A 21,173-nucleotide genomic window follows, 5' to 3' on the forward strand; every position below is an offset into this window, starting at 1 on the left:
CACAAAACAGCTGATCAGGAGGTGGGGAGGGAGGAGGAGGCACTGATCAGCTGGTCTGCTGGTGGGTGGGAGACGCTGGGAGCAGGTTGGGGAAGCTGCTGGGGTGCTGCTGACATATTACTGTGGCTCTTTGGCAATGTAAATCGGTAAGTTCTGCCTCCTTCTCAAGCTTAGGTTGGCCACCCCTGTTCTATATCTTGAAGCTTTGCAAATAGTCATTTGTGGGCATTTCATTACTAGATGGCTCCAGAGGTTATAGAAAGAGCTATAAAAGTATGAATATCCTCTTATACAACAGAACTGACCAAAACTAGCTGACTTCTTAGGGGAAGTCCCTGTATAACCGGTTCTAAATAACATATATGCTCTGTCCCTTCCAACCTCTTCCATGGTTAATGTAATAATATTTTGACAGGGCTGCTGAGCAACAGGAAGCAACATGCACAGAATTTGTTGTTGATTTAATTAGGTTAATTATTTGATCCACCATCGTGGCAGTGAGATAAAATTTGCTTTGCCCATTATTGCCTCAGGAATCTAGCTCAGGAGGCAGACCTGAAAGGGAAAAAAATCACCTTACAATCAAGATCCTTTTATACCTCAGAAACACCAAGCTTCTGAGGGAGTTTTCAAGCCATCCAGATTGCCTGAGAAGTCCTCCACTTTTTGGTAGTACCACAGTTATGGGTGTCAGAGCCACAAGCGCTGCACCCACATACATGCCAATGCATAGAGACCGTGATGTAGACTGCCTGAGCAGGGCCCAAAGAATACAAACGTTGAGCCCCACCACTCCTGTCACATTCTGAATAAGTGAGACACTATATTATCTTCCCAGTTGCAAACAAACAACGTACCGGTTTGGTGCTTTTTAACAAGGCAAAGAAAAGCCTTAAGTAGGAGTGGCAGAGTCAGTGCAGAGATTTTCAATTTCCCATTCTAAGCACATGTGGTGTGTATCCCATGCATGCTGCAGATTCACAGAAATGACTGTAGAATATGTGGGTTCAATTCTAGGGTGACTGGGTAAAATTCTATGGCTTGTGTTATACAGGAGGTCAAACAAGATGATCTGAAGGTCCCTTCTGACCAATCTATGAATTGGTCATTTTTCCAAAGAAATTCCTGAAATTGCTACTTTGCATCAAAGTCTCCATTGTGTCTCCCTGCCTCACTTTGTGATCCTCTGTACTTCCCCATAAAGGTAAGTAGTTTGTTGCAACTACACCTCCCTCCTGGTACTGCTCCCCTTAAAAAGAGAGAGGCAGATAGAGATTTCTCTGGCACACAGGGCTTGTCTACACTGACAGTGCTGCAGCTGTGCCCCCGTAGTACATAGTGAAGATGTTACCTATGCTGATGGGAGAGCTTCTCCTCTTGACATAGGTACTCCACCTTCCCAAGAGGCAGTAGCTATGTTGATGGGAGAAGCCATCCCATTGACACAGCTCTGTCTACACCAGGGAAAATCCACACCGCTGAGCAACATAGTTATACCAACGTAAGTTCCTACTGTAGACCTAGCGTCTTGTTATGCTCTGATGCGTCCAGGACAGCAATCCCAAAATACAAAGAAATCGAAGCAAGACATGGTAGGTAGGTGGTCAGTCAAAACATGAAATAACCATGAACCAGTTAAGTTAGCAACTATCTGAACAAGACATAACAGCACATCCTGAGTAGCCGCACACACTCAATGCTATGTGTGCATGAGCGCACTCACACACAGAGACACTGGAACACTGAGTTTAGGGAGCAATAACAGGAAATGAACAGGAACAGAGAGCAAGAAGCAGGAAGGCAGCACACACACCTCCATGACCTGAGCTATCAGTCTGGGAAGACCAAACAACCCAACCTCACACCAGAGCCATTACTGGACTTTTCTTCTAATTAAGAGGGGTTATTTCTAGTCAGTTTGTCCAGTTAAGGGGCCATGGAGGGCATCTGTAGAAGGAAGCTTTCAGTGTTGTATGGAGTGGGTTGCTTAAAGCAACTCAGCACTGAAACGGGGCAGGGCTACACTTAAAACGCTGCGCCACTGTAGCGCATAAGTGAAGATGCTCCTATGCAGATGGGAAGAGGATTAAGTGGTGAAATAAAGTCACTTACCTGACACTGATTGCTACAGATTGCCAAGTGCCAATTTAATTGAACTACATTGTATTAAAGCACTTAAGAAATAAACTAGTTTTAAAATGATAGGCATTCAAATGGATTAACGTCAAATGGTCTCAAAGGCTTCAATATTTCAGATCCTCCTTGGATTAATGAAAGCGATAATGTAATAATAATAATATATAACTCTCCATCCAGAAGAATCCCATCAAACATGACAAAACTAACACTCTCATATACAAAGGGATCATTTCAGTCACCACTCACATGCAGCAACCTCCCAAAGATTTTTCTGCTGAGATGCACAAGGAGGAAAGGTAGAGTTGCAAAAGGGTCTGGAGCAAAAGGCAGGGACTGCAGAAAACGAGGAGGAAGGAGTCCCAAGCTTCCCAATAGCATAGCCTATAGGTACAGGTATCTGCTAAGTAAGGCATAGGTATAAGCGTAATAGAACTATTGCAAATTCAGAAGGGTGTGTGTGGGGGGGGAAGGGGCGGTTCCCAACTGAATAATTCTAATATTGGGCCAGATCTTGGGACAAGAACCTACCAGACCTCAGTGTTACTCGGCAATTCTTAAGTAATCAGTATAATTAATCACACAATCAATAGATCAGGCGACAATAGGGCCCAGGGCCTTTTTTTCTGGGCAAGTGTTGGCCTCACTCTGCTCCCATTGAAGTCACCTGTAAAGTTCCCATTGACTTCAATGCAAGCAGAGGGAGGCCAACACGGACAATCCTGCCTTATATCTATATCTTGCTATGAATTCTCCTGCTATTGATTATGCAAGTGGGAAGTACAATGAGTTAGATAAAAGCATCATTCCATGGAAATAAAAGAAAGCACAAATAGGGAAAACAAATACATTACCCAGATTTTAGTACTTACTTTTTAATAGTCTGCAGAAACTGAGCTGTAGCACGTATCCCACCTTCTTTGTAAAGGCTGCTTGCCTGCAGCCATGGGAGTGAACGCAGAAAGTCCCAGAAATAGGGTTGGTTGTGGAGGCTTTCAACTACAGAAATCATCTTCTCAGTTTCATTCCAGTCCATCTTGATTTTTAAGAAAAATGTGTTAAATGTGACCCAATTATTTCATTGGGGGTGGGGTGGGAGAACAGCAGCTGTCCTCTGCTTCCTCCCATACACAGGAATTTCTAACCATTTAAAACCCTTCTGGGGTGTGGCATTGTTGCATTAATGAAATTCACCCTAGGAATGAGTACACTCCTTTTTCGACTCATGGTGGTTGTAACTCTGCTGCATGTGAATCTCTTGTGGGAAAACTGAGTTATGAAAAAAACCTAACTAGCCCTTTTCTCTGCTTCTGCTCGTGAGTGTACAGGACATGCCACTGCTAGGAGATGGATTCTTTTTGAAATCTGAAAGATGATTAGCTTGACAATCGCACAACAAAACTGTAGAGTCTAGAGAATCATAACTACTCATCTGCAAGGGGTGAAGAGGAGTGCTATAATGAAGCCTCTTTGTATGCCACCCCCACTTTGCACCCAGGGCCGGCTCTAACTTTTTTGCCGCCCCAGATAAAAAAGAAGAGCACCGCCCCGCCGTAACACCCCCCCCCGAGCGCCGCGCCGCCAACCACCCCCCCCTAGCACCGTGCCGGGCCGCCCAAACCCCCGCCCTCCCCCGAGCGCCGCACCGCCCAACCCCCCGCAGTGCCGCGCCACCAAAACCCCCGCCCCCTCCAAGCACCGCACCGCCCAAACCCCTGCAGTGCCGCGCCGCCGAAACCCCCGCTCCCCCCAAGCGCCGCGCCGGGCCACCCAACCCCCCGCCCTCCCCGGTGCGCTGCGCCGGGCCGGGCCAGCTGAACTCCCCAGCCACAGCACCGCACCGGGCACCCCAAACCCCCCCCCCCCCCCGGAGCGCCTCACCGCGCCGCCCAAACCCCCGGAGCGCCGGGCCGGGCCGCCCAAAGCCCCGCCCCCCCGAGCGCTGGGCCGGGCCGCCCAAACCCCCGCCCTCCCCCCAGCGCCGCGCCGCCGAAACTCCCCCCGCGCTGCCCGGTCGAAACAAAAAAAAAACCCTCGAGCGCCGCCCCGCCGAACAAAAAAAAAAAAAAAACACCGCGAGCACCCCCCGCCACCCCAACATTGGCCCCCCCTTCTAAGGTGCCCCCCCAAGCACGTGCTTGGTCGGCTGGTGCCTGGAGCCGGCCCTGTTTGCACCTCTTCAGGAAAGGCCTTTCATGCAAACAGACAATAAATAGATTGAGGGGGTGGACTCGTTTCTGCTGAACTGACTGTGACTGGGGAGATCTATTTTGCAGGATCACACCTTCAGATGCTGTAAAACAAACAAGCTATGCTAACCCCCATATTATGGGGTCATGTTGGTGAATTAGACATTAAATTATGTTGGTGAGTACTTCAACAGGACTCCTTTGCATAAATATTCATCAACATGAATAAGGCTTGGAGTGGAAACTGGAGCCTTTGTATTTTTTATTAAAAAAATAGTAGAACCTTCAAGGCCAAATTCAATGAAAGAATAACACTGACATTTGTCTTTGTAAAATGGGGATGCACACAATTTTTGTTTTTATTTTCAATTCAGTACCAGGAAGAAAACTTTGCATTTCTGCAGCTTCTTTCAGTCAAGGCTCTCAAGAGCAGTTTATAAATGGTACACTAAACAGCGTCCCATCCCAGGTTTGAAATTGTAGTTTGCAGTTTCATGAAGAGTCAGAAATAGTCCCTGATCAATTTTGGAGAGAATTCATTATTTCATTTTTTTTTTTTTTTAAGTGAAGGTAATGATTTGAGAAGGATGCAGAATTGACAACACTAAAGATTGAATTCTGTGTCTATTCAGCCTTGGGTTTTTTTGTTGAGACTGCCAACTGTTACGATGGTGGGTGATTTATCCACTAGAGACAGGACAGACAGCCAACTCGTCTCACAGAGGCTATCACAGAGGTCATGGGAAGAATTTTTCAGCTAAACCATGTAATCCTTGTCCTTCACTCCATCTCCACCCCACCTCACTGCATCTCATCCAATAGGGTGTAATCTCTTCTAAGCAGCAACAACCTCTTTCACTGTGAAGTGCCTACCACCTTTCAGATGCTGTAAAAATAATCAACAATTCTCAATACATAAAGCTGAGTCTTTTTAGGTGTTTTGTATTATGCTTTTATACATCTTTGTACACATGTTCAGAGAGTGGCCTAATGCACTTTTTAAATCTCCAGATAATCAACAAACATCACACAACAAAGGCTTTTAGCCACTAATAATGCAGGTTGGATTCCAACCAGTGATGCAGCAATCCATGACCCTCTATATTAGGTCCCTGAATCACTGTGCCCTCAGCAGAACTCCACTTTCTACAATATGCTTTACTAAAACTTGAAAAAATAAAATCTATCCACTATTGCTAAGTCTGAAATTGTAACTTTCCACACACACAAAAAATTACTTACGGTTAAGAAAATGGAACTGTTGGTGGACCCTGTAAAAATAAATAGTTTTCCTTTTACACAGAGACACGTTATTCTTCACGACAGAAGTATCACTACTAAATACAGTGAATGAACACTTAATAAAAGACCATAAAACTAGCAGTGCACCAAAGAACTGGTGATCTGATAACCTTTTGCACTTCCTAATATTTCCAGGTATCATTACATAGCCAATTTTAATGAAATTACTTACCAGGGATGATTTTCACTGGCAAGGCAAAATTATCATGTAAACTATAGGAGAGCAATATGGTACCAGGCACTACTGAGGACTCTATTCTGCTTAGACAGGGTTACCAAAAGAGTGCTGGGTGTCCTACACAATATAACAGGTTAAATGCCATCCTATTTCAGAGGAAAGGCAGCAGAGTGGGGGTAGTGAAGTGTGCTGAAATGCAGATGAGTGGGGGGTAATGGAGGGTGCTCGTGGTAGATCTGACAGGACAACTACTCTGCAAGGTTGCTTTGTGTGTACAGGGGGGATGCATTTGGAAGTCATTACTGCTTCTTTAGAGCAAGGCAGACAGGCCCTCTCTCCCCAGTATGCAACCCCTTTCTAAGCTCCCCATAGACTGGTGTGGTTCTGTACCATCCCTTACTCAGGTCAGTGGCTGAATGTCTCAATTTTTGCAGCATGTGCACAGGCTGTAGCATAGGCACTAGGGGAGACAGGGGCTAGGTCGAGTCACTCCCATGTGCACACCATGCCTCTGCACATGGGAGTGACTCGACCTAGCCCCTTGAAAACATGCCTGACAGGGTAGCCAGGTGATCATATTACTAACCCTTGTCCTTGCCTTATGTTATTAGGGATAAGAAATGTCAGGTTGCCAACCCTCCAGGATTGGCCTGGAGTCTCAAGAAATTAAAGAGTATGTCATGTGATGAAATCTCCAGCAATACATCCAACCAAAATTGGCAACCCTACACAGAGCTGTAGGAGACAGATCTTTATTGAGCAGACTGGGTGGCCAGTGTTCCATGCTGCAAGGCCTGTGTTTGTCCAATCGTAGCCAGGCCACAACGTCTGTGCCTTTGTGCCAGGTGTCACCAAACTAGGGCTCCTCCTGAAACCTGACCTTCTTTTTCCCGTCCCACTCATTATATTCCTCTCCTCAACCACTTCCCTGCTATTTATCTCCACAATCGTTTTTGCCATGTCTAATATTTAGATTGTAAATGTATGGGGGCGGGCATCCATGTCTCTGTAGAACACAGCTAGCACAATTCTGGGCTCTATAAAATAAAGAAACCCCCCCAACAATCGTTATCATAAAAATGACAATACTTCTAGATCCACTTCTTAGCTAAAACAATGATTTTTTTTAATGATAAAAGGAAGCTATGTCTTTTTCAGTGGCTTTCACCCAGTGCCAGGTAAGCACATCAGCCAATTACTAAAAGAGGATGACTTACCTGAGAACTTTGATTCTTCCTCCCACAGCTTTTGTAAAGTAATAGCTTTCTCTGAGGTCTCTGAAATCCCCTTCGCAAAGTCTTGTATCTCTTTCAGGAATGTCAGGTCAGTTCCCATAACGCTGTCCTGACCACCTTGGAAACTGGAAGCGCTTTCCATGAAAGGGGGAAAGGGAAGGTCATTTCAAAATAGGAATTGGAAAAAGCAGCTGCGAGTTCCTCTCCATCAGCTGTGAGCGCCATTTTGCATATTTGGGCTGAGAGTTTTGAAATGTTCCCCATTTACCCATTTTTTGTCAGTTCATTACAGTTGCCTTGAGTTGTGTAAAAATCCCACAAAGCCGTGGGTAGGAAGACAACGAGAGCTGCCCTATTGGAACAGCTAATCTGGTGTAGTTGGGTGTAGTTAGACTCTTCCAAACAAGTCTAAATGAATGAAAATGCACCTAGATGTGAGAGACTGTGGGAGAGGATTTCTTCCTGAACTCGACTGATGGTTAGGTTTTGACTTGAAGACTGAGAATTAACAGGATAAAATAGCAGAGACTAGCACAGTGGTCCCCAAACTGTGGGACATAGAGGAACGTTCAGGGGCAGCTGTGGGACCCAGGTCAGCCCCCATGGGAGGCAGGGAGGGAGCACCACCCAGCCCAGCTCCATCCCCAGCTTCAGCTCCACTCCACCCTCTGCTCTGCCCCCAGCCTAGCTCTGCCCTTATTTCCTCTCTCTGCCCTCACGCCAGCTCTGCCTCTAGCCCCAGCTCCTCCCGCAGCTCCACTTTCAGCCCAAACTCCTCTGCTGAGCCAACTGTGCAGTAATGGAAAGGGGGATGGACAGATTCCATTACTAGTAATCGGGGGGGGGGGGGGGGGGTGCGCACAACAGGAAAAGTTTGGGCACCACTGATCTAGCGTAACTGCAGTTGCTATTCAACATGAGAGTAGGGTTGCCAGGCATCTAGTTTTTTACTAGAATGCTCAGTCGAAAAGGGACCCTGGTGGCTCCAGTCGGCACTGCCGACCAGGCCATTAAAAGTCCAGTCAGCAGTGCAGCGGGGGCCCGGGGCTAAGGCAGGCTCCCTGCCTGCCCTAGCTCCGTGCAACTCCCGGAAGTGACCACCAGATCCTTGCGGCCCCTAGACACATGGGCGGCCAGGGAGGCTCCATGCACTGCCCTCATGCACCGCCCCCACAGCTCCCATTGGTCGCGGTCCGGCCATATGCCTAGGGGCTGCAGGGACCTGGTGGCCACTTCCTGGAACCTGTGGTAAGCGCTGCCAGGACCCCGAACCCTGAACCCCTTCCCGCACCCCAATCCCCTGCTCGAGTCCCCTCCCGCACCCCAAGCCCCTCATCCCCGGCCCCACTCCAGAGCCCACACCCCCAGCCAGAGCCCTCACCTTCCCCGTACCCCAACCACAGCCCTGAGCCCTCTCCCACACCCCAAATCGCTCATCCCTGGCCCTACCCCAGAGCCCATACCTCCAGCCAGAGCCCTCACCTCGCCCCCTCACCCTAACCCCAGCCCTGAGCACTCTCCCGCACCCCAAACCTCTCATCTCCGTCCCCACCCCAGAGCCCGCATGCCCAGCCGGAGCCCGCACCCCCTCCCACACTCTGAACCCCTGTGCCCCAGCCCAGAGCCCCATCCTACCTCCAAACCCTTAATCGCTGGCTCCATGCCAGAGCCTGCACCGCAGTCCTCCCCCACCCAACCCCCTGCCCCAGCCCTGAGCTGTCTCCCGCTCCCCAAACACCTCATCCCTGGCCCCACCCCAGAGCCCACATCCCCAGCCAGAGCCCTCAACCCCCTGCCGCACCCCAGCCCTGAGTCCTCTCCTGCACCTCAAACCCCTCATCCCCAGCCCCACCCCAGAGCCCATATCCCCAGCCAGAGCTGCACCCCCCTCACACTCTGAACCCGTGTCCCAGCCCGAAGCCCCATCCTACACCCCAAACCCTTAATTGCCAGCTCCACCCTAGAGCACCCCCAACTTCACCCCTGCACCCCAGTCCTCCCCCACCTGCACCCAACCCCCTGCCCGGAGCCCTCTCCCGCACCCTGAACCCCTTGTTTCTGGCCTCACCCGGAGCCCACACCCCCAGCCCAGAGCTCATATTCCCCAGCACCCAACCCTCTGCCCCAGCCCTCTCCCGCACCCCAAACCCCTCATCCCTGACCCTACCCCAGAGTCCACACCCGCAGACGGAGCCCTCACCCCCTCCCACACCCCAAACCCCTGCCCCAGCCCACTGAAAGTGAGAGAGGGTGGAGGAGAACGAGCAATGGAGGGAGGGGAGATAGAGCGAGGGGGGGCATGGGGTGGGGCAAGGGTGTTCGGTTCTGTGCCATTAGAAAATTGGCAACCCTACACAAGGGTGAAATTCACTTTGGGGCAGGTGGCATGAAATAATGCACAGGCCTCATACTGGACCCTACACTGGGGTATATTTCACCCTCTGTGTATGTTACTAATCTACTGAACTGCCTTGGAAACATTGGGTGCCTTAACAAGCAACAAACACTACAAATAATAACCACAATGATAACAAAAAGCAGCAATAGTAACAGTTTCTGAGGCAGATGCATGCTGACGGCAGCAGGCTTGCTGCTTAAAGCATAATTCTACTCTGAAAAGTGACTGTAGAGATGGCATCGTGGGGTTAGATATCAATTGCCTTGCACTGATTTCCATATTAAATTTTCCAGTAAAATAGAAATAAACTGCACAGTTCCAGACTTGCCACTACTGGGCCATCAAAAGTTGTAGTTATGAAGATATTAATATAAATATATGCAAATGTCATGCAAATACAAGCTCAGTCATTTAATGGGCTAACAGAGGCATGTCTGGGGACACGCAGGAGATTCTGCTTTATTGTTGACAGTATCTAGATACCTAAAGCATATGACAGTTTTACTAGTATATGCAGCAGTTCATGTAAAAAACAGCATTACATTACCAGCACTGATTTCCCCCAGATCTTACCACATACACTTTTTTCAGCTAAACCGAGCTATACATACTGTCTATAATAGTGCCATCTGGTGGCTCGCTGACAACATCACAGTTTCCAAGCCCTGAATATTAGTTGTCAGATGAAAACAAAGCATATGGCCCGTATTTCTCTCTTCCTTTTCTTTACACAACAAAATTCCCAAGAATGACCCTGGACACAACAAACCTCATAACAGAAAAATTCTGATGAATACATTTCCTAGATTTCTAATATAGATGGGCCCCAGAAACAGAGTTCTGGTCTGGTTGTCAGCTTCCCCTGAACTTTAAGCAGGCATTTGGTTCTGAGTGTTCAGGCCTCAATCCTACAGTGAGCTCTGTGCTGGCAGACCCCTAGGCCCACATGGAACTCCACTGACTTCAGTGGGGCTGTGTAGGGATGAGCCCCTGAGGAACTCACTGTAGGACTGATCGTTGAGGCTTGCTTCAGATTTTGATCATTTAGCTGCTCATATACCTGAACTGTTTTTGATACTAGGGATATTTTAAATGTGGATTTGGGGGGCTTTTAAAAACTAAGCAAATATATTATTCAGAGGAATTACTACAGTGGTCAGGCCTGGGGTCCGGCTAGTCCGGTGTCCTGTCTCCAACAATAGTCAGCACCAGATGCTTCAGAGGAAGGGTCAAGTAATCTCAGACTAGGCAGATATTGGATAATCTGCCTCCCTCACCATGTCTCCTCCTGTCAAGGCTGTATCCCTACTTTGAACTTTAGGGTACAAATGTAGGGGCCTGCATGAAAACTGCTAAGCTTATCTACCAGCTTAGCTCTGGTCCCGCTGCCACCATTCTCGATGGATTCCCTCCCTGGGAAGCCTTGAGAAACCTTTCACCAATTCCCTGGTGAATACAGATCCAAACTCCTTGGATTTTAAACAAGGAGAAATTGACCCTTCCCCCCTCCTTCCTTTCACCAACTCCTGGTGAATACAGATCCAAACCCCCTTTGGATCTTAAAACAAGGAGAAATTGACTCTTCCCCCCTCCTTCCTTTCACCAACTCCTGGTGAATACAGATCCAAACCCCCTTTGGATCTTAAAACAAGGAGAAATCAATCAGGTTTTTAAAAAGAAGGCTTTTAATTAAAGCAAAAGGTAAAAATCATCTCTGCAAAATCAGTATGGAAAATAACTTTACAGGGTAATCAAACTTAAAGAGCTCAGAGGAATCCCCTCTGTCTTAGGTTCAAAGTATAGCAAACAAGATAAGCACTTTAGTAAAAGGTACATTTACAAGTTGAGAAAACAAAGTAAATCTAAGACGCCTTGCCTGGCTTTTACTTACAATTTTGAAATAAGAGAGACTTGTTTAGAAAGATGGGGAGAACCTGGATTGATGTCTGGTCCCTCTCAGTCCCAAGAGCGAACAACCCCTCAAACAAAGGACACACACAAAAGCCTTTCCCCCCCCAAGATTTGAAAGTATCTTGTCCCCTTATTGGTCCTCTGGGTCAGGTGTCAGCCAGGTTACCCGAGCTTCTTAACCCTTTACAGGTAAAAGGATTTTAGAGTCTCTGACCAGGAGGGACTTTAGTACTGTACACAGTATGGCTGTCACCCTTCCCTTTATAGTTATGACACCTCCTAATCCCTTTTATGGGGTTTGGTTCTAGTTAACATACAAGGCTTCCCAGGGAGAGGAGGCTACTTCATGTTATTTACTTTATTTAGACAGAGAAAAGGCACATATCAGAGAACTCTAAACAAAAATACAACTCCAAACCTACCTAGATTAGCCCCATCCCACAGTGTAAATCAAACAAATAGCTGGAATTAAAATCTCTCTCCCTCCCTGAACTTCCACTCAGCTGATCAATAGCCTCTTATTGGCCACTGTGCTCACTGACCCCAAGCCGGATAAACAGAAGAGCCTCTCATCATGACTTAGAGGTCAACAAATTCAGGCTATTTGGGACCAAAGGAAGCAGGAGCTGGGGAGCAGTTATGGAAAGCAGCCTGCTGCCAGCCCCTGTTCTTTCCATCCAAGGGATTAATAGCTTGAGTGCCTCTGAGGATCACAACTGCAGCAGTACTACCCAGGAAGGGAGATTGCCTGTTAGATAGGCAGAGCACAAACCATTTAAAGGCTGGTTTACAACACTTCAAACTTCACTTGGAACTAACTGGCAGCCAGTGCAGACTCCTGGACACCACCATAACATACTCTCAGTGTGAAACACTGCTTGATAAGCAGACAGACAGTTGAATTCGGTACTATTTTACTGAGCGTTTGAATGGTCTTAAGGAAAAGCCACATCTAGAGAACACTAGTAATTTAATCAAGTGACAGAGGCATGGGTAACTGTAGCAAAACAAGCTCAGATGGAAAAAAATCTTAGCCATAATTCCTTGCCGAGCATGCAGGAGCAGCTGTGACCTTCAAATTGCAAACTCAAGCAAAAAACACCCAAAACCCCCCCTCAGTCAATGAGGCCTATATAACCACTTCCAGTTAGTTTTGTTTGGCTTAACCCTCATCCAGCAAGCTCCCATGCAAACCTCACACTCAGTGCTTAATTTGCAATGAAAGAGATGTCGGAGCTCAGGCAATTTTTTTACATTCATAACTGATGCAGGAAGGCCAGAAGTGCCAGAGTTATGAACTCCCAAGCCCAGAGGGGCCAGAGCTCAGCCCTGGCACAAATTATGCAGGCTCTCACTTAACCAGATGGGTAAAGTACTCAGCCAAGGCGGACAGATCATACCTCCTCTCTATTGCCATTGAAGCTCAAAGGGCAACCCAGCTGCTTTCCTGCACAAATTTTGGAAGTCTTCCTGCAGTCCCCCGCCCCGACTTCTCAGTGTGTATAGGGCTACACAAAATCAGTATCTGCCCTGGCAAAGAGAGCAGCAGGAATTGCTAGATAAGGTTCTGATCTTGATTTTAGAAAAACTGCCATTCTTGAGACCCATGGGGCATTACTGGGAGATTCAGACCTGAATTAACTCCTTCCCTGGTGCAAAGCCCAGGGCAGTGACCAGGAGGGAAGGCAATAAGAATGCAGGGAGCTTTTTAACCTCCTGGCTCTGGTTAAAGTAGTCCTGAGGGCTGCCCTTACTTGCACTTCTCCTACAATGGCCACTGTGGGCAATTGTAGCCCTGCACAGTAGCTAGGTCATTAGGCAAGCCCCAGTCACACCCCCACCTAGCTCTAGAACAACTGCACCAGGTGCTCATGCTGGGGAGGTATTTGCTGAAGGCTCCTGGTAGTGGCTTTATGGCTGCTTGGAACTGAATTCCTTCCACAAGTGCACACACTGTTTGCCACTGACCCTACCTGCAACAATCTGCTTCGCTGCAATGATAGAACCAGAAGATTTTGAAAGGCTGTGAAATTTAAAAATCAACAGGCCACTCTCAAACTATAGACTTATCAGACTAGGAAAAGTGTGGTAATTAGAGGTTACTTATTTGTGCATAACAGTTAATTGGAGCTTGGGTCCTGGTTTTAATTGTGAAAGTAATGTGATCACAAGCTGAGTTACAGTTGACTGTAAACGTGAGAGAGGACTTAATTAAGTAGTTCCTCCAAATGTTTACTTAGCCGCTATTTTGAATAGTTATTTAATCTATGCTTTGCATTTGGGTCTGCATACAAGTGAAAATATTTCCCCCCAAACTGAATCAAATCAGAATATGCCAAATATAGATGAAAAATATCTGATAGCCTTATTAGAAGCCTTCTGGGAGGCATACTCTACTAGGGACCATTATACCAACCCCCACTGCAAAATTCTTCCTGGGTAAGGAAGGCCCCATTCCCACAATCCTTAGATATTCTACTGCACTAGTAGAAAATTAAAACATCATAAAACTTCCACTGGGCTCTTGACTACTTAACTAAATTTCACTTTCATTCTAGCTTGCCTGATAGCCAACAGGAATTGTTGAAGACTCATTCTTGTCTACTTCAAATCTGAATAGATTACAGATAGAACAGTTGGATTCTTTTTATAGTGCTTTAATACATGCAACTCAGTTTTTCAGCTGGGGCAGTGCTTGAGTGATTAACATCCAAAGTTTTCATTTTTAAAATGGACCCATGAAAGTTGAAACAATTAATACCTACCAACCCCTGAAAGCTACAAATATGGACAATTGGAGGAGGAAAATAGGAATTCTTTAATTGCATTAAATACAATGGACTAAGAAACTTCTGGAGGAATAGAGTGAAAACTGGTCAATATTTTGCTGAAATATAGGGACAAACTCATAGAGAGAACAAATCTACTCTGAAAAACAGATATATAAAAAGGTATTGTGGCGTTCTCGGTTTGTCTCTGGAGAGTTTTCAAAGTAAAAGCTCTGATCCTGAAAACACTCAACTACATGCTTACCTTTAAGGATATAAGGAGTTCCACAGTGAACCTATGAATCTAAATTTAAGTATGTGCATAAATGTTTGCAGGATCAGGGCATAAAAATAGCCAGATTACAAGTAAAACTTCTCCCTCTAAACAGCAGCCCTGAGAACTCATTCTAGGCTCTGAGTACCAAATTGGATTCTTGCTCTCTTGCACCTCCCCACCAGTAATTAATGTTCTAGCAGCACAAATTAGGCCTTTACTTGCAGCTGTGCAAACCCAATGTCTTCAAATTATGCCTCAGGAACACCTGTGCAACTTCACTTTCTTCAGTGTGTTTGTGAAGGTGTGGTTCAGAATAGAAACAAGGCACAGATTTTTATTAGTGAGGGTAATTAAACATTAACACAACCTCCAAGGGGTTGTGGTGGATTCTCCATCACTGGCAATTTTTAAAACAGGATTGGATGGTTTTTTTCCAAAAGAGATGCTATAGTTTAAACAGTAATTAATTCAGAGAAGCCTCATGGCCTATGTTATGCAGGAAGTCAGAGTAGATAATCACAGTGGTCCTTTCTAGTTTCATAATCTAGAAAACCAATTAAAATTTAGTAAACAATCCTGTTATTTTCAGTTCCCTCTCTTAGATGTGTTGGTTCTGCAGGGCTAACAGCACTAAACACAACAACATTTATTTTAGTTACTAAGATCAGTCTTTTAATATACAGCTGACTGCATGTTCATCACAGAGGAAGATCTTTTCCATACATACAGCATATTGTATCTGTACTATATTCCCATTAAAACAATTTAATATATAGAGTAGCATGCAGAATTAGGCACTGAAAGTAATACATACACACACACACACACACACACACACACACACACACACACACACACACGCAGTTCTCAATTCTCTGTGAAAGTGGTGGCAACACACTTTTGGAATCATTTGTCCCCAGATCTATCACTCTTGGGTATTTGAGATAAAGCATGCAAATTATTCAGATTTGTTTTAAATGTGTGGCACCCCTAGAATACAAATGCTTAGCCAGGCTCCCATGAAGACCACGTGTTGTTAATATGCCACCTAGATGCCATGAGAGTGACTTTGGGCATGCCTTCTGACCTTTAAATTAGGGCTGTCGATTAATCACAGTTAGCTCACGCGATTAACTCAAAAAATTAATCATGATTAAAAAAATTAATTGCAATTAATCGCAGTTTTAATTGCACCGTTAAATGATAAAATACCAATTGAAATTTATTAAATATTTTGTATGTTTTTCTACATTTTCATATATATCTTGTATTCTGTGTTGTAACTGAAATCAAAGGGTATATTTTGATTACAAATATTTGCACTGTAAAAATGATAAACAGAAGAAAATAGTATTTTTCAATTCACCTCATACAAGTACTGTAGTGCAATCTCTTTGTCCTGAAAGTGCAACTTACAAATGTAGATTTCTTTTGTTACATAACTACACTCAAAAACAAAACAATGTAAAACTTCAGAGGCTACTCCCTAAGACAAACAAGACTGTTTACATTTACAGGAGATAATTTACATCACTAGAAAGGCATTTGCATGGCACTTTTGTAGCCAGCACTGCAAGGTATTTACATGCCAAATATGCTAAACATTCATATGCCCCTTCATGCTTCAGCCACCATTCCAGAGGACATGCTTCCATGCTGATGACGCTTGTTAAAAAAATAATGCGTTAATTAAATATGTGTCTGAACTCCTGGGGGGAGAATTGTACGTCCCATGCTCTGTTTTACCCGCATTCTGCCATATATATCATGCTACAGCAGTCTCGGATGTTGACCCAGCACATGTTGTTCATTTTAAGAACACTTTCACTGCAGATTTGACAAAACACAAAGAAACACATCACTAGAAAGGCATTTGCATGGCACTTTTGTAGCCAGCACTGCAAGGTATTTACATGCCAAATATGCTAAACATTCATATGCCCCTTCATGCTTCAGCCACCATTCCAGAGGACATGCTTCCATGCTGATGACGCTTGTTAAAAAAATAATGCGTTAATTAAATATGTGTCTGAACTCCTGGGGGGAGAATTGTACGTCCCATGCTCTGTTTTACCCGCATTCTGCCATATATATCATGCTACAGCAGTCTCGGATGTTGACCCAGCACATGTTGTTCATTTTAAGAACACTTTCACTGCAGATTTGACAAAACACAAAGAAGGTACCAATGTGAGATTTGTAAAGATAGCTCCAGCACTGGACCCAACATTTAAGAATCTTAAGTGCCATCCAAAATCTGAGAGGGACGAGGTGTGGAGTATGCTTTCAGAAGTCTTAAAAGAGCAACACTCCGATGCGGAACCTACAGAACCCAAACTACCAGAAAAGAAAATCAACCTTCTGCTGGTGGCATCTGACTCAGATAATGAAAAGGAACATGCATTGGTCCGCACTGCTTTGGATGGTTTTCGAGCAGAACCCGTCATCAACATGGACGCATGTCCCCTGGAATGGTGATTGAAGCATGCGCATCTGGCATGTAAATATCTTGCAACGCCGGCTACAACAGTGCCATGAGAACGCTGTTGTCACTTTCAGGCGACATTGTAAACAAGAAGTGGGCAGCATTATCTCCTGCAAATGTAAACAAACTTGTTTGTCTGAACAATTGGCTGAACAAGTAGGACTGAGTGGACTTGCAAGCTCTAAAATGTTACATTGTTTTATTTTTGAATGAAATATTTTTGTACATATTATATATTTATAAGTTCAACTTTCATGATAAAGAGATTGCATTATAGTACTTGTTTAACTTGAATTGAAAAATACTATTTCTTTTGTCTTTTTACAGTGCAAACACTTGTAATCAAAAATAAATATAAAGTGCGCACTGTACAATTTGTACTCTGTGTTGCAATTGAAATCAATATATTTGAAAATGTAGAAAACATCCAAAAATATTTAAATAAATGGTATTCTATTATTGTTTAACAGTGCAATTAATCCCCTACTTTAAATTGTCCTTTTTAGTTAAAAAAGCATATCTTGAGCATAAACACCAGAAAATTGAGGAGTAACTGGGCCATGCAATCTAATGAGGAACCTCTACATAACATTTATGCCAGCACTTGGAACCTAGAGGCTGTTGACAGCCAGCATAACTCAGAGAAGCCTTCAGGTTGATCTAATTTATACTGGTGGACTAGCCTGGAACAGACTGTTCTCATACGAACTTTATGCCAACTTTGCACACTTCTCTCCTGAGTAGGCTGTGTGCTTCATGCTTCTCAGCCATAAATCTAGCATCTATATATCTATATCTATAGATAGATATTATTTCTGAATCAACTTGATTAAATCCTTGGAATATCCCACCAAATTCCCCATTAGATCTCTGGAATGAAAGAAACTCTGCCTCCAGGAAATCTTTTCCTGTTTTTACACTAAGCTGAGATGTGACTTTGAGCCTATAGTCAGAGCTGCGCAAATACTCATGCAGCACAGACAATCAAGATAGTTCACAGTTAGGTACTTCACTATATGAGTGTCATATTTTAATATCAGGAGCTTCCAACCACCTCAGACAGAACAGAAAAAAAACTTGATTTTTTTTAAAATACAAAGTCTGTGTAGAGGCATAATGCATTGTTATTTTAGCACTGATTTGTGTGGTAGAGAAATAAAGTAAACTGTAATTTCAGGGCTCCATTTTGTACATTCTACAATACAGTGTGAGGAAAATTACCAGTCTGGGATAGCTATTCAGTTTAAACAATTTACAGTGACTCACATATAAAGTAACTGGAATGTGATTTACTCCAAACACTATAGCATGTAACAATAAAGGGACATGAAGATTGTGACATATTACTGTGACATTGAAATCTTTACACTTGACCCATGCTAAATTCCACATTATCTTTAAAATTAAGCTTTTCACTCTGGAAGGCCTATAAGGGAGCAATTTCATTCTACTTGGTTGATTTTATATATATATATATATATATTCACAGCCAATCACTGTGTTCTGGCTGAGTGACCTGGTTATCCAGTTTGCCCTGAATATAACTCTGAAAAAAGGCTATTTGCAACTATGCCCATCATCTAGAGAGCTCCTTGCTCACTCTTACATTCATAATTCTCAGTCTGTGGCAGTATGTTAAAGTAAATTAATGATTTACATGTTTGCTACTATGTTGAACTATTACCAAACAGGAAAGCTTTTTAAGTTCAGTTCTTTTGTGGCTGTTTATGACTTATTATTATTTATTTGTATTGCAATAGTACCTAGGAGCCTTACTGCTGGACCAGGACCCCATCATGCTAGGTGCTGTTCAAACACAGAACAAAAAAAGCCCCAAAGAGTTTAAAATCTAAGTGTACTTTTGGATTTTCTCTCCTGTGTTTGACTTTGCCCTCTATTGATTTTCTTCTTATCTGTCTGACCACTCCTTTAGCTCTTCCTATTTCCTTCTTCAGCTCTCTGTTCTTGTCCCTCAAGATGCTGTCCTTGATTCCCGCTCTCTTCCCTCTGCACCCCATAGCTGGGAAACCTCAGACACTCCCAAACTATCCAAAACACAAATGTGAAAATATAGTATTGTCTTCTATGCATAGCCCCACATCATGTATTGACAGAACTTCTAACGAGGGTAAATTATCTGTCTTGTGTGAGAGCGTGGGGGTCTGGGGAGAGCACAAGAAGTCTCCCCACCTTCTCCCCTGACTTTTTTAGACAGATCAAAATAGCAGCCTCTGTGAGAAGCAACTGCTAGGTCCTTGCTATCTCTGGAGAGCAAAATCACCCTGAAAAATGTAAGGAGAGGTCAGAAGGAGCCCTGCCCCTCCTCACACAGCACTCTGGGGGAAGCAATCTAGCCCACAGTAATCAAATTCCTGCAACTCCTAGCTACTAGACAATAATGATCCTTCTTATGGGAAAAGACACATTAGTCAGAAATATTGATAAATTGGTGCATCTTACCGGAAACTGTGTTGTTTCTGAGATGTGTAACTGCTGTTCTTGCACCTTGAGCCAACATTACAGAAGAGACTCTGAACAAAAGGATAAAGGCCCCGACTTGGCAAATCTCGGGCTTCTAAATAACCTAAAAAGCAACAGCAGACAAAATTACATCAGTGAGACTAAGGCTATAAAGCTTTAGTAGTAATATTGCTCCCCCACCCCTAAAACTCGTTGGAAAAATTACATTGCAACACAGAACCTTTTGTGAAGACAGGCTAATTTCACTGGTGTTCTGGAGGAAACCTTGCCTGATTTCCTGCCAGCTCATCTGCTCAGGTCCTCGGCAGTCGAGCCTTCCAAGGTATGTGGCTCTAGGGTAGCCTGCCATGCAGACTTCCCCAGGGCTAGGGACCCCAGGTGTTTGAGGGTCCATGGCTGTGGGGAAGCCAGTCATGTGGACTACCCCAAAGATGGGAACCCAGGGCTTTCAAGGGCCAGGGCCGTGGAGCAGTCCGCCAAGTGGCCTGCCTGGAGCCAGAACTCCATTTCCTTTTTCAGAATTTTTTTTTTAAATGGTGGGTTTTGTTCCTAATTGGAATAAAACCGAATTTTGAAATATCAAAATCATCCATGAAATGGATTGATCTTCACACAGCTCTACCTACCACAACACTTTGTGAGAAATGCAGCTAGCGCAATCTCTTGATAAAACCTTTTTACTGCACCACCATGCATTCCATTTATAAATGATTCACCCAGCACTAAAACGTAGGCACTGCTGGGGTTCAGTATGACAACAGTTTAACAGCACAGAGCAACACAACAGTGTTATCCAAAGTTTTGAAAGCTGAGCTCCCCTTTAGGAAAATGAAACCAGTCACTCTTTTGCAACCCCACTGTGTGTTTGGTTTTGGCCTACCCAAAATGACCGTCTATTTAGAGTAGACTGTGCAAGTCTTCCTAATAAAATATGTCCTTTCCTTCCTTCCATGATTTAATGAGCAGTGAAATAATTAACAATGTTGACATTTAATGTATCATCACTGGCATTTGAGCTACCACTCATTGAAATGAATGGGGCAGTTTGCACTTCAGAGCTATTGTTTCAAACTTTCTGCAAACTCATGCAGACACTGCTGTACTAGTTACACTTTGGTTCACATTTTGAAGGGTGTTTTTTCTTCATTTGTTTGTTTTTAAATAAAGCCAAGACTCTAGTGAATAACTGAGAAACCTGTCCATTCCTCCCATGTAAGCCCCCAGTTTGGCAGCCACAGCTATATAGGATCCTTTGGGCAGGAAATGGAGAGTATTTCATGCAATTGAAATTGCTGGAGAAATAGCTACAATGAGTTACCCAAGTTGAATTAGGCCTGGACATAACACTCATATTGAATGTTCACAACAGAAGTGGAAGAACTGGAGAAACTGTGTATTCAATTATTCCATAGTACCTGAAAAAACCCAAGCTAGTTTTGATGGAAATGAAATATCATTATTTTTGAGACATATATCACTAGAAATTGCACTACCAGTTAAGCAACATAGAGACACCCCTGCATAACTCCCCAGAAAGAGTATTAGCCTGCTTCATAAAAACATAAGCCCTAGTTCTAGTTCTGTATGACCAACACCATTTTGAAAACCACCCATCTTAAATAAGTTTGACAGTTTCTAAATTTTACTGAGACTGTAATATTGGCCCTGATCCTACTTACCAAAGTAGCTTGCAGAATAGGGACCATACTCTGTAGACAGCACAACAAAATTCGGCCCTCAGCTACGCTAGTGAAAATTCAGTTACTCTGTTGAATTCAGTGGGGCATTACCATTGATTTCCAAAAGTGTAACT

The 21,173-nt window shown here is 44.3% G+C and overlaps 1 protein-coding gene across 1 annotated transcript in view; it reads right to left on the reverse strand.

Moving 5' to 3' along the window:
* Positions 1 to 21,173, reverse strand: part of ABCA13 (ATP binding cassette subfamily A member 13) — a 300,907-nt gene that overhangs the window by 256,745 nt on the left and 22,989 nt on the right. The window contains exons 3-6 of the mRNA XM_065398392.1: positions 19,340 to 19,463; positions 7,023 to 7,174; positions 5,568 to 5,596; positions 3,009 to 3,172 (exon numbers count right to left, since the gene is read on the reverse strand). Coding sequence (XP_065254464.1) covers positions 3,009 to 3,172; positions 5,568 to 5,596; positions 7,023 to 7,174; positions 19,340 to 19,463 — 469 coding nt within the window. The remainder of the gene's footprint in view (positions 1 to 3,008; positions 3,173 to 5,567; positions 5,597 to 7,022; positions 7,175 to 19,339; positions 19,464 to 21,173) is intronic.

This window comes from Emys orbicularis, chromosome 2 (genome assembly GCF_028017835.1).
Source record: "Emys orbicularis isolate rEmyOrb1 chromosome 2, rEmyOrb1.hap1, whole genome shotgun sequence".
Taxonomy (NCBI): Eukaryota; Metazoa; Chordata; order Testudines; family Emydidae; genus Emys; species Emys orbicularis.